This window comes from Octodon degus, unplaced genomic scaffold (genome assembly GCF_000260255.1).
Source record: "Octodon degus isolate 3935 unplaced genomic scaffold, OctDeg1.0 scaffold00021, whole genome shotgun sequence".
Taxonomy (NCBI): domain Eukaryota; kingdom Metazoa; phylum Chordata; class Mammalia; order Rodentia; family Octodontidae; genus Octodon; species Octodon degus.
Genome location: NW_004524597.1, coordinates 12,217,630 through 12,230,809, shown reverse-complemented (window position 1 = coordinate 12,230,809; position 13,180 = coordinate 12,217,630). Strand labels below are relative to the sequence as shown.

Below are 13,180 nucleotides of genomic sequence, written 5' to 3'. Positions count from 1 at the left end.
CACTGCAGAGCAGATTTGCGCCCCTTTCCTTCCCCAGCTGGATGTTTGCAGGGTTGAGGTGGCCAGTGCTGCCTAGGGCTCGGTAGCACCTTCTTGCCTGCAGCACAAGCAGAATGTGTGTAGATGGTGTGTCCTACGTTCACCTAGTGCCTGCCTCAGCACCTACCTCTGGGCCTGGCACACGTGTGGTGCTCAGTAGACAGGGAGTGAGTGGGAAGTGGCTTCACTGAACTTGTGGGCTGCCCTCTAAAATGTACCTGGATCCTCCCGTGAGCAGGCTGTGTTCCAGTCAGTGGGCACTGCCTGCCCTGCCCTGCCCTGGGTGTGGGGGCGCTGTGGCAGGCATACCTGCCCTCCTTTCCACGGTGCTGCAATGGGCCCAGGGTCTCTGGCAGACTTCGTCATGCCTGTTCGGTCCTGGCCTAGGCAGTGGAACAGTTAAACATCAAGGCCAAGAACTTTCGGGACCTGCTGACTGACGAGCCCTTCTCTAGGCAGGACATCATCACTCTCCAGGTGAGTCTCAGTGCCCTGTCCACCCAGCTCTTGGGGCTCCCTGTGGTCTCCTCCCATGACTCTGCCCACTTGTAGTGGGCTATTCCTGGCTCCTGGGCTACCCCTCCTCTCTGCCTCTCAGGCATCAGAATGGGGTGGCCACCCTGCAAGCTGGCTCTTCTCCTGCCACTTCAAGGATGGGTCCCCATAGGTGTCAGCCCCAAGTGAACAGATGAGCACTCTGTAGGAAGGCTGGGATGGCCTGAGTGGAGCTGAGTCTGGGGCAGGGTAGCAGCCATGTCTGGTTCCCTTCTGTGGCTTACTGCATTTTGATCAGAACTTAGCCCTGTGGCTGCCCAGGCCAGCTTGTGGCTACCTACCACCAAGTGATGCTCCTTACTTGTGGGTGAGGGGGATGCTGTTTGGTCACTGGCTAGCCAGTCAGTGCCCTATCCATGGCTAAGAGCTGGCCTCTTCCCATGTGGGCACCTGCCCACCCCATTTTGCCTATGGCAGCCACTCAGCTCCGGCCCTGGATTCACTCTGTTGGATGTTCTCTTTTTCCACAGGACCCCACTAATTTGGACAAGTTCAATGTCTCCAACTTCTTCCACGTTAAGAATAACATGAAAGTAATAGACCCAGGTGTGTACGAACAGAAGCTCCTCTCAGTGGAGTAGGGCTGTGCCTCAGGCTTCTGGCTGCAGCCTAGGTTGGCTCCCTGTTTCCCAAATCATTGTCTAGTGTTTGACTTCAGAGTGGCCGACCACAGCTATGGAAATGCCAGCAGGTCCATCTTGCCACCCTGCCAGGACATCTCCCGTCTTCCTCAGCCCTAGGGGGCTGTGCCCTCCCTGGATTGTAGTTGGGACTGCAGTGTCCAGCGGACACTGATGGAGGTGTCATTGGGGTAGAGGCTGTGGGCGATGCCAGTTATTTGTCCTAGACGTGGCTGGGTCCTTCGTCCTTCTGCTTCAGCAAGACTCATGCCCAGAGATGAGTTGGCCTCAGGTGGTAAAGGACAGCTTCCAGGTGCTCAGTGATGAGCACTGTATGAACCACGTAGAATTCAGAGAGGCTGGCACATGATTAGAATAGATCTGAGCTCAAGAGACCGAGAGGCTGGGGACTGGGGCCCAGGTTCTGACCCCCCTCCAGCTGAACTGTAACCCTCCTGTAGGGGTGCAGATGAGGCTTTTCATTTCTGGAATGACTCCAGGCACTTCTGTCACTTTAAGACTTACTTTTATTTTTATTTTATTTATTTATTTATTTATTTTTTGTTGGAACCGGGGATTGAACTCAGACCCTTGCGCTTGCTAGGGAAGCACTTATTCCACTGAGCCATCTCCCCAGCCCCTAAGAATTACTTTTAAAGACAAGAGCAAAATATATACCGTTAAAAGGTTGGAATATGCAAATAAACATAGAGGAACTGGAACTGTCCCTGAGCCCCCATTCTCCTACCCCAAGATTTCTGTTGAAGTGCAGGAGGGAGAGCCTTGGGTGCCTGGCCTTGCTGTGCCCCCAGTTGCTGGCATGGCCCACGGCAGTAGTGTGGGGTTGTCGCAAGCCTTCCTGTGGCTAATGCTGCTGTAGTCTGCTCTGGATTTGTCCCCATCTCATCCAGCTGTGACCTGTGCTGGATTCAGCAGCTCAGAGCCTCTGTACTGTTTTATAGATGAAGAAAAGGCCAAGCAGGACCCATCTTATTATTTGAAAAACACAAACACTGAGACCCGAGAGACACTGCAGGAGCTCTACAAGGAATTCAAAGGGGATGAGATTCTGGCAGCCACCATGAAGGTTCCTGAGAAGAAGAAAGTGGACCAGTTGAACGCTGTGAGTGGGCAGTGTCATCACCTGCCTCTCTGAGCCCTGTGAAATGGTCCTAAAGAAGGGGCTCATGGAGTCTGGAACACATGGGAAGAGATGGTGGGACCCCCCAAAGCTGTGGTGGCCAGAACCCTGCATGCTCAGGTCCCTAAGGCTACCAATATGGCCGGGTTTGGGGAAGGTAAAGGGCCCGACATTGGTCCATGTCCTTTGCCCAGTCCCTGCCCCAGCCTGGGTGGTAACTGCCTGCTAGTTCTAGGGGTTTTGAAGGCTGCTTTTATACCGCAGAACATAGCAACCCCAGTCATGCAGGTCCGTGGAGGCAGAGAGACAGAGCCTGTGGGACTGCTGAGGTGTCTGGGGCCACCATGTCTGTGCCTCCTTAAAGCCCCTCAGCAGTGGTGGTGCTGAATTGGTGCCTGGCCCTTTGGCCTGGATCTGCTCTCCCTCCCTTTTCGAGGCAGAGCCTGGTAAGCCAGAGCTGTGGGAAAGCCAGAGGCCAGGGCAGCAACTCTCAGGTTCTCCCCTATGAGGGATTATTCAGGAAAATTTGGAAAATGAAGAGTTTATTGTCTGTAATCTCCCCCAAAACAGTCACCCTTAGCAGTTTGGTGGGTTTTTGTTATTGTTCTTTTTAATGTACTTAGCACAGGATTTACAGAGTCTCACTACACAGATCAGACTCTTAGTGATCCTCCTGTTTCAGCCTCCCAAGCACTGAGATTACAGGCCTGTGACACCACACTCCATTGCTGTCTTGGTACACCCTGGGGGTAAGGCTGGCATGGCATGCAGGGATCGAAGCCTGCGAGCAATTTGGTGTTTTTTTTTTTTGTTTTTGTTTTTTTTTTTCCTTATGGAGCAAGTACCTCCCCCTCTTTCTTTTGTAGGGGAAAAAATATGAGGACTTTTCTCTTTTTGTGCTTTTTGAGACAGGATCTTGCTATGCAGTTCAGGCTGATCTTGAACTTACTTTGCAGCCCAGGCTGGTCTCAGACTCACTCAACTATCCTCCTACCTCAGGCTACCAAGTGCTGGGATTACAGGCATGTGCCATCACTCTGGCAAGACTTCTTTTTCTTTTTCTTTTTTTTTTTTTTGGTGGAATTGGGGATTGAACTCAGGCCTTTGCGCTTTCCAGGGAAGCACTTATTCTACTGAACCATCTCCCTGGTCCCTAAGACTTATTTTTCTGACTAAAGCGATTATGTGTTTACTATAGAAAAATTTGAGCCAGGTGTGGTGGCTCATGCCTGTAATCTCAGCACTTGGGAGGCTGAGGCAGGAGGATAGCTGTGACTTTGAGGCCAGCCTGGGTTACATAGTGAGTTCAAGGCCAGTCTGCACTATGTAGTGAGACCTTTTCTCAACAAAATAAAACAAATAAAAAACACCTTGAAACCTTTAGGAAGAAATCAGTCCTCCCTTGTACCTTTGCCCTTGGAGAAGACTAGTCCTATGTGGTTGTATTATTCCCAGGGTTTGACTTAACAAGTGGAGTCCAGTTGAGGCCATGGGTCCTGGGTCACATCTAGGCTATGCTCATTTCCTGGCCTTGCCCTCCCCTGACTGCTGTGATGGTGCACTTTGTCATGTGATCTTTGCTGAGTCCCAGGCCTGGGCCTGGAAGTAGGGTGGCGTGGGTGGGCTGTCCTGCGGTCCTGTGGCTGGGGCTCAGGTTGCAGGAGAGGCCCTGGGCAGGGCTGAATGACACTGTGTTTCTGCCAGGCTCACTATTCCACGGGGAAGGTCAGTGCATCCTTCACCTCTACTGCTATGGTGCCAGAGACTACGCATGAAGCAGGTAACCTCCCTGCCGTTCCTGTTGGTCCCTGGGGTCTGAGTTCGCAGTGCTAGTGCTGGGCCTCCTCCCTGCCCGTCCCTCTGGGTTCCTGCACATTGGCATCTCCTGCCTGCGGGGACTCAGCATCAGGTAGTGGCCTGTAGAGGTGGGTTTGGTGCGGGGACAGACTGTGTGAGCATCAGCCCTGGCCAGGTGGTACTCTGCTCATCATACTGCACTGCTCCCTCAGGCCTGCCCTTGGCATGGACCCCCTGTCTCTTCCCATGTTCTCAGCCACATACTCCAGCATCTTCCTTTTAGTTGCTGAGCCCATTGGGCTCTCCTGGCCCTTGGCTTTAGTACCCCAGTGAGTCTGCTCATAGTCAGGGCAGATCCTGGGCTTTGGTTTCTTGAGCTCCTGGCAAAGTTACAGCTCTACCCTAACTCATGTGTCTTGATGCTACGGGGCCCAGTTAATAGGACCACCCAGGTCAAGGGCAGGCATGGAGCTCAAGGCTCTATTTGCAGCTGCCATCGACGAGGACGTACTGCGTTACCAGTTTGTGAAGAAGAAGGGCTATGTACGGCTGCACACCAACAAGGGCGATCTCAATCTGGAGCTGCACTGCGACTTGGTGAGTGTGACCACTGTTCCCGAGCCACTGCACTGTCATTTGGGGGTCATTCAACTCTCAGGTCTTCATGCCCAGTCTCATTTGCCATCTCAGTGTGTCCTGGGGCCGGGCCCAGCATGGCAAGCCAGGGATCGAACCACCAGCCTTTGTGTCTACCTAGGAAGGTCCTTTAATCTGCTGAGCCATCTGGCTGGCCTCAACTCTCAGGTCTTAAGTATGGAACTGCAATCAGTATATGTTTATCACCTGTGCCCAAGAGAAAGCCTACGTGCCCTGGCTTCCTTCCTGGGGTCGTGTTGAGTCAAGCACGTCTCTTCCACCTGTGCTGGGTGGGTCATTTGGCTTTGGGGGTCTTTGCCCTGTTGGAGCCTGACCAGACCAAGGTCTCTAAGACCAGCAGCCATTCTCATCCTTACTATGTAGTAAAGGCTCTGGGGGCTTTTGTGGCCCTGTTGTTGGCTGTTATATGAGTCACAGAAGCATTGGGCTGTTTTGTAGACACCGAAAACCTGCGAAAACTTCATTAAACTCTGCAAGAAGCACTATTATGATGGCACCATCTTTCACAGATCTATCAGGAACTTTGTGGTGAGTGGCACAAGTCTGCAGTTGAGTGTGTGTGAGCAGAGGGATTGTGTCTGTCCTGCCTCTGGCACCTTGGCCAGGCTGTGGTGGCTGGTGTATGTCCTGTAGATGAATCCTGCCAGGGACCTGCAGCCTGGACTTGGAGTCCCCAGTCCAGGTGCAGCTGGGCTGAGAGGCCCCATGTCCGCATAAGAGTGGTGAGCCTGCCTGGCATGGCCATGCACACAGGCAGGTGGCAGGAAGTAGCCTCAGGCTGCCTTGCTCACTAGCTTTTGTTGTTCTTGCAGATCCAAGGTGGGGACCCTACAGGCACAGGCACAGGTAGGTTCCAATACTAGGTCTATCCCTGACACCTTGGGCTTCTCAGTGGGGTCTGAGGGGATAGGCAGGTGGGAGAGCCCTGGATGTGGAGTCTGGTAGACAAGGCAGGATTGCGCCTCAGCCTCCAGCACTTGGTGCCTCCTTAGGCATGACTTTTGTTTCCCATTTTTTTTTTTAATATTTATTTATTTATTTGTGGCTGGGGGCAGCTCAGCCCACCAGGGGGCGGGGCTGGCTGGCATGTGGTGCTGGGGGATCGAACCGTGGTCCCTGTGTTTTGCCAAGCTTGTTCCAAGTAGGTGCTTTAGACCACTGAGCCATCTCGCCAGCCCTTGTTTCCCATTTTGAGGCAGTTATGACACCTTCATGATGGATGGGGTGGGCATCACGTTCTTCCTGGGCCGCCAGGGACACCCCTGATCAGGAGACAAAGGCCTGAATCCCTCCTGCCTCTCCATACTGCCTTTTCGGTGTGCACAGCACCATGGTAAACCTCAGCACTTGGCACTCAGCCCACCAGTACTCAGCTGCTATGTACATACTGGGGCCAAGGGGAGGCTGGCAGTGAGCTCCCCGAGGACCACTGTCTGGAATTGCTCCTGCCCCAGCCAGTGCCTGCTGCATCTTGAGACTCAGGTGCCTGTTGCTAGCCACCTGTGTTCTGTTCTAGGAGGAGAGTCATACTGGGGAAAGACCTTCAAAGATGAGTTCCGACCCAACCTCTCACACACGGGCCGAGGCATCCTCAGCATGGCCAACTCAGGGCCCAACACCAACAAGTCCCAGTTGTGAGTCTCAGCCCAGTTGTGTCTGCCCAGCAGATGGGGTGCCCTGAGCAGGGCCTTGACATTGCTTGCAAACTCTTAAGGAGTACTCTGAGTACTCCTTAAAGTTATGGGGCCCAAGTTACATCCAGACCATAGGGTATACCTGCATAAAGAAAGGGAGTCCCCGCGCCAGTCAGCAGGCAGCTCTGCATGGTGTGTGAGGGGAGAGAAGGGCAGTCAGTTTACCAGGAGGTCCTGAAAGGTCTCTTGGAAGCACAGTTGGTGAGACCAGGACTGCACAAGTGTGTGGCCAGGAGGTGTGCCATGGCAGCCTCATGTGCTAGGCCAGTGCATCTGGTGAGAGGCTGAAGGCACAGGTGGGCAGGGGAGAGCTGGCTGGGACTGTGCAAGCCTGGCCGTGTTGGGAGGAGTAGATACTTGTATTTTGGGGGAACCGGGGATTGAATTCAGGCCCTTGCGCTTGCCAGGGAAGCGTTTATTCCACTGAGCCATCTTCCCGGCCCCCAATACTTGTATTTTGGAAGAATAGCTGTATACGTAGCACTTAGGCATCATCTAAGAATGTAGCTTGACTGTCCTTTGGGATTTTTTAAATTTATTTTTATTCATTCATTCATTCATTCATTCATTCATTCATTCATTCATTTTTGTGGCCAGCATTGCCCACTCTGAGGGTGAGGTTGGTACAGCATGTGGTACCGGGGATCAACCGCAGTCCCTGCATGCTTGCCTAAGCTTCCCTAAACAGGCACTTAAGACCACTGAGCTATCTCGCCAGCTGCTGGATCTGTCTTTTTAGTTTGTGTGTGTGTGGTGGGGGGTGGAGCCCAGGGTCACATGTGCTGCTCTACACCTGTTTTGCACATTTTAATGGTGTACACTTCCTATTCAGGGCTTGCTAGCTGTTGAGTAGTTAGGGTTTTTTTGAGGCAGGTTCTTACTAGTTCAGGCTGCCTTTGAACTCACTTTGTAGCCCAAGCTGATCTCAAACTCAAAGCAATCCTCCCTCAGCCTCCTGAGTCCTGAGATTACAGGCATGGGCCACCATGCCCAGCTGAGTGGTTTGTTCTTATAATTTCTTTTTAGCCAAGACTTTCTAGTGCCATTTCTTACTTTCTAGTAAGTTGAGTATATCGTTTGTTTTTGTTATTGAGTGTAAGGATGAGGATCACTTTATTATTTTTAATTATATCTCTTTAGCCTGTGAAACTGCTAGTGGGTCAGTTGCCTTCTCTTCATGTATTTTTTGGTCCCCTCTCTGACAACTTTTGCAAAGTTCTAGTTTTCTCAAGGAACTTGACTTCATTACATCTTATTTTCTCCTGTGTTACTAACTTTTCTGTTTTGTGTTTTGTTTTGTTTTTGAGGCAGGGTCTTGCTGTGTAGATCATAGCTGCCTTTCAACTCAGTAGAGCAGGCTGGCCTCCAGATCCTGGTGATCCTCCTGCCTCACCATCCAGCTGCTGGGATCACAGGCCTGCAGCATTGTGCCTGGGTGCCTTTCTGTTTACTGGCTTCTTTTACTCTGTTTTTTTTTAATTTTATTTGTGTGTGTGTGTGTGTGTGTGTGTGTGTGTGTGTGTGGCCAGCTGAGCCCACCAGGGGGCGGGGCTGGCTGGCATGTGGTGCTGGGGGATTGAACCGTGGTCCCTGTGCGTTGCTAAGCTTGTTCTAAGTAGGTGCTTTAGACCACAGAGCCATCTCACCAGCCCCCTTTTACTCTCTTTGTAGCCTCCTGAACTATGTTGGAAATCAGAGAGAAAGTGCTTGGAGGTCTCCATCTATATGCTTGTGGGTTTGTCACCTTTGAGCCTTCACTGGTTGGTGGCCTCACAAGTGATCAGTCTGATGGGCTCGGAAGAGTCCCTGCTCAGCATTTTGATGCAATCCAGCAGTTCACTCTGTGGCCTGCTGGTGAGGTCTGTGGGCTGTTGGGGACAAGGGTGGCATGCTATCCTGCTTCTGTGCCACACTGGGGAGTGGCTTCCTGCTTGCTACACTGTAACTCACCCCGGGATGTTTCTTGCCTTCCTCTTTACATCTGATGTCTCCTAACTCTTGAGTTTCAGCTTTTCAGATTCTGAACTTGGTAGGGCTTCCTTTATACTGGCCCAGACTTGGATTCTGCCTTACTTGGCTCATCCTGACTTGGCCTTTGATTGCTATTCTGCTTTCTGGGATCTTCCTTTATGCTTCTGAATACCTTGTCTTGTGTCCCTTTTCATTTCTCTTCCCCTTCTCATTTGGAAGCATGATGATTTATTTCTGGACTAAAGAAATCTATTTTATTTATTTTTTTTTATAATTTTTATTTATTCATTTATTTTCATTTTGTGTGTGGCCAGCTCAGCCCACCAGGGGGCGGGGCTGGCTGGCATGTGGTGCTGGGGGATCGAACTGCAGTCCCTGTGCTTTGCTTAGCTTAGCTTGTTCTAAGTAGGTGCTTTAGACCACCGAGCCATCTCACCAGCCCCAAGAAATCTATTTTAAGTGTAAACATTAGGAGGTATCTCCATGTTTCCCAAGACAGGAGCTGAGACCTTTCTAGTCCCCGCAGCCATCTCGTATGCCAGCCTTGGTGCAGACTTTAAGTCTGCCTGTTTTTGTGCCTAGCTAATGGGGTTGCATCCTCGTCTGTGTGTTTGTTACCCACTTTTCTCAGTTCCTTTGCTTCTGCTCCATTGCTTCCTTTCTCCTGGTCTGCTGTCTGTGGTCCTCAGCAGATGTGACCTGGCTGGGTGCGGGCCCCTGTCCCAGCTGCCTTCCTGAAGCAACTGCTTGGGTGAGCTCGGGGGGCCGTAGCGCCTGCTCACAGGAGGTTTGGCAGTGTCCAGGCAGCCACAGCTCTGGGCTTTCTTCTGCCTTGCTGGTCTTAGGTTACATTGGTGGCCTGACAGACCAGGCAGCAGGTGGCAGTCAGGTATGCGAGAGATGCATGGAAGCTGCAGGTTCCTGGAGGAACCCTGAAGGCCAGTGGACTCCTGATGTGGCCGCGGTAGCCACCAGGAAAGGTGGTGGGTGGCATGGCTTATGGCAGACACTGACCCCTGTTCTTCCCCAGCTTCATCACCTTCCGTTCCTGTGCATACCTGGACAAGAAGCACACCATCTTTGGACGGTGAGGGCAGCTGCTGTGAGAACTCGGGTGGTACACTGCTGACCGTGTCCTCCCCCTGCTGGGACTCCTCCCTGGGACTGTGCTCACTTTAACTTTCTTTTATTGCCGCTGAGGGCTGCACAGTGGGGGCTTTGTTGTCTCGAGGTAGAGAAAATCAGTTGGCCAGCCCTGAGGGGCTTAAGGAGACGAGTCCCAGCCCAGTCTGTCCAGCTGCCCTGGCCCCAAACCCTCTGCCCTGTCCCTCTGGGCATCTTTTGGATGATGCTCAAGTTAGAAGTGTAGGCCATGTCCTGTCTTTTTCTTTGTGCTGCAGGCAGAAGGCAGCAGACTTTCTCATTAAAGGCCCAGATGGTAATTCCAGCCACAGAGACTTGACTCTGAGGTTGCAGCAATGTTGGAGCAGCAGGGTAGTTCTGGCCACATAACTGAGACTGACATGTCGTCAGGCCTCAGCTGACCACACCTCTCCCCTCCAGCCCTTGCCCCTGGCTGTTGCCTGGGACTATCGGGCCGGTGTGGCCTGTGGCAACTTCAGAAGCCCCTCATCTTGTCCCAGTCCCCATCGTGGCATGCTTTGGGAACTGGCTGGCGGGGGTACCACCTGGAGCACATGCAGACCCCCTTTGTCTCTCTGCTACAGGGTTGTTGGGGGTTTTGACACACTGACAGCCATGGAGAATGTGGAGAGTGACCCAAAGACGGACCACCCTAAGGTATGTGCCTGAGTAGGTAGGTGTTGGGGTGGACAGGAGCCCACTGCTCACTCACTCAGCTCCCTGTCACCAGGAGGACATCCGCATCGACGCCACCACAGTGTTTGTGGACCCCTATGAAGAGGCTGATGCCCAGGTGAGGAGGGTGCAGCATGCCATGGGGAAGGCTGCCACAAGCCACCCTTCCTACCAGTCTGGGAGGACCCCACACTCCACATGCAAGCCGGGTTGGCCATAGCTCTGCTCCTCCTCAGATTGCTCAGGAGCGGAAGGCAAAGCTTGAAGTGACTCCAGAGGCCAAGATAAAGACCAACCAGCCCCAGCCTGGGAGCCAGGGCCCCCAGACATACCGCCAGGGAGTGGGCAAGTACATCAACCCGGCAGCCACGTGAGTGAGGTGTAGTGGGTGAGGGACCAGCCAAGAGGGACCTGCTCTGTGCAGATTGGCCAAGGCCTCTGTGCAGCCTGAGGCTGTCAGGACCAGGGGGCTGAGGGTGAAGCACAGTATTGGGGGAAGCCTCTGAGGGGAGGAGTGTGTACAGATTCTGAGTCATCTTGGGGAAATGGTGGGGGTTGGAGGGTAGCAGCTCAGGCTCTCAGCTCAGCTGGAGGCCCGGCACCCGTGTGGTAGCTAGAATGTGCTTCTTCTCTTCTCAGGAAACGTGTGGCAGAGGAAGAACCATCAACCAGTACAGCTGCCCCTGTAGCCAAGAAAAAGCCCAGTTGGGGTTTCGGGGACTTCAGCTCCTGGTAGCAGCAGACTGCCATACTGAATCCTGGGATCCTGGTAAGAGTCAGGGCAGGAGTCTGTGTCCGCAGTGCTGAGCTTTCTGCCCTGTAAGCTGCCTCGGGCTGTGATCCAGTCAAGCTCTTGCCTGTTGCTTGGCCACTCTTTCTTAGCCCCCAGTCTTCTTACCCACTCCGCTGGGGCCAAAGACCTGGATCCTTCCCAGGGCTTGGGGCTGCTTGTGCTGCTTGGGGTTGGGACCTTTTCCTGGGAAGGCCTGGTCTAGTGAGGAAACCTGTGTTCCCCACTCTAGTTTCTTTTTTTTTTTTTTTTTTTTTTTTGGTGGAACCGGGGATTGAACTCAGGTCCTTGCGCTTGCCAGGGAAGCGCTTATTCCACTGAGCCATCTCCCCCCCACCACTCTAGTTTCCTTGCTCTTTCTTTTCATAATCTAAGGACAGCTCATAGGCTGTCCAGAGCCACATACCTGGACCTGGTTAGAAACACATTCTTAGGGCTCAGACCTGATCCTGAGCTTCTGAAAAAAGCCTTGGAAAACTTTGACCCAGGACTAGAACATCAGCGATACTCATAAACCTTTTTTGCTGCCCTTTCCTTGGGTCCCACTCTGTATGGTTGGTCCTTGGATGAGATTGACAGCTCCTGCTGTGACAATGAAGAAGGCTGTCTCCAGCTCAGGAAAGGACCTTGTTGCTTAGACCCATCCTAGTCACCAACTCCTGGCTTCCAGGCCAGTTGTATCAGTGTCTCCTGATCCCTCCCTTGATCCTTATTTTTCTGTGACATGGCCCTGGCCTGGCCTTCTTCCTTTGCTCTTAGACCCTGATACCTCAGCTTCCTGGAAAGCCTTTTCCTCTGGGACAACACTACAGGGTGTCTTTCCTGAACATCCTCCCCCTCGGCCCATCTGGCTGTGGGCTAAAACATGTGAGAGGAGAAGAGTGTGGAGTCTGTGGGGTTGACAGATGGACATAAACCTATAGGCCACTGAGCCAGCACTGGGGCTCTCGTGTGGGTGGGGGCCTCTGTGGTTGTACTGATAGGAAATGGGACTGAGCCAACATTTTCAGGGTAGGTGGGGTTGCTCTCCAGTGACCCTAATCATGTTCTTAAGCTATTCTCTGGCCACATTCAAAAATTCTCTGAACAGGTGAAGACAGAAGCAGGACCTGGCAACCATCAGTCTCTGAAGCGCTCTGAGGCCCTGCTGTGGGCACTGCAGGAAGCCAGGCCCATCCCTTCATATCAAGGAACAGCCTCCCCACAGTGAACAGCAAGTAACCAAGAAGTCTGACATAAGATGCTTTATTTATAAACCTCGCATGGACAGAAGACCAAGGCTGGCTGTGCTGCCAGGGCAGAGGACAGGCTGTAGGCAAGAGGTGTGCTTGAGCTTGGCAGTCCCATGCTGGAGGTGGAGCTTCCAGCTGCCTTCAGGCCACCATCCCTCGTCCTCTTATCCTGTGTCCTCCCACCAGCAGCTGTCAGGGCCTGAGCCTGCTTCAAGGGGAAGGAGAAGGCCCAGTCCTAGCCCTCACTTGCCCTTCAGGCTTTTGACAAAGGGCTAACGTTTTTGTAGTTCATTTTAGAGCTTTCCTGATAGTAAAACCACAAAGATTTTCTAGTAATTGCCTGATAAGATCATCAGGTAAAATAAAGGACTTCTGGGGACAAATCTCACTTCTGATCCTTCAAATATCTGACAGATGCCATCAATATAAACATTAAGGTATAAAAATACTGTGTTTATATATAAAACAGCAACAAAGAACTACATTTCTAAAGCAAGTATATTGTGCCAGAGGGTACTACAAATGCATTCATATCCTAGCATAACTTCCCACTGTTCTCAAGGAAATATTTTAAATAAATAAAAGTCAAAGGATATTTATTGTGTAGGAATTTAAGAGTGTGGAACAGCATTCCAGCTCTTCACCAGCACATCTGCTTAGTCTTGTATTACTTCCCCTGAAGCCAGCTCATGGTCAGTTCATTTGGTTTAAAAAGGAGCTTGTATTTTGCAGAAGAAAGTACAAAACAAGTCATAAGAATACCAGTAAAAAGTTTTCAGTCAGCGCTGTCACAAAAGACAATACAAAAATGAAAGTGCTCAAATGGAAGGAGCAGTAAACTTGCCCAGAACATATAAAAGCTTTAA

General features: G+C 51.9%; 2 protein-coding genes across 4 annotated transcripts in view; one reads left to right on the top strand and one right to left on the bottom strand.

Moving 5' to 3' along the window:
• The first annotated feature begins 433 nt into the window (after positions 1-433).
• On the top strand, positions 434-13,174 carry Ppil2 (peptidylprolyl isomerase like 2). 3 transcript variants are annotated; one of them, XR_002820414.1, is made up of 15 exons: positions 434-516; positions 1,065-1,140; positions 2,177-2,337; positions 4,060-4,135; positions 4,643-4,749; positions 5,248-5,337; positions 5,622-5,655; positions 6,326-6,443; positions 9,505-9,561; positions 10,202-10,274; positions 10,348-10,410; positions 10,529-10,637; positions 10,932-11,061; positions 11,842-11,895; positions 12,173-13,174. XR_002820414.1 is itself a non-coding variant. In XM_023711517.1 (14 exons), exons 2-13 carry the CDS (start codon positions 1,122-1,124, stop codon positions 11,026-11,028), a joined length of 1,029 nt encoding a protein of 342 aa, XP_023567285.1. In that variant the 5' UTR covers positions 434-516; positions 1,065-1,121; the 3' UTR covers positions 11,029-11,061; positions 12,136-13,174. The 3 variants fall into 3 exon arrangements, 1 of the variants encoding a protein (XP_023567285.1); XR_002820413.1 differs by having other exon boundaries at positions 10,529-10,662; XM_023711517.1 differs by lacking the exon at positions 11,842-11,895 and having other exon boundaries at positions 10,529-10,662; positions 12,136-13,174.
• The window catches only part of Ypel1 (yippee like 1), a 34,756-nt gene continuing 34,528 nt past the window's right edge, over positions 12,953-13,180 (bottom strand). Inside the window, exon 6 of the transcript XR_002820415.1 lies at positions 12,953-13,032. The gene's annotated coding sequence lies outside the window, so the exon portion shown is untranslated. The remainder of the gene's footprint in view (positions 13,033-13,180) is intronic.

Excerpts from the sequence above, each read along its gene's own strand:
- Ppil2 (XM_023711517.1), top strand. Across the intron at positions 5,338-5,621 it reads GATCTATCAGGAACTTTGTG|ATCCAAGGTGGGGACCCTAC; the intron begins GTGAGTGGCACA and ends TTGTTCTTGCAG. Across the intron at positions 10,275-10,347 it reads CAAAGACGGACCACCCTAAG|GAGGACATCCGCATCGACGC; the intron begins GTATGTGCCTGA and ends CCCTGTCACCAG.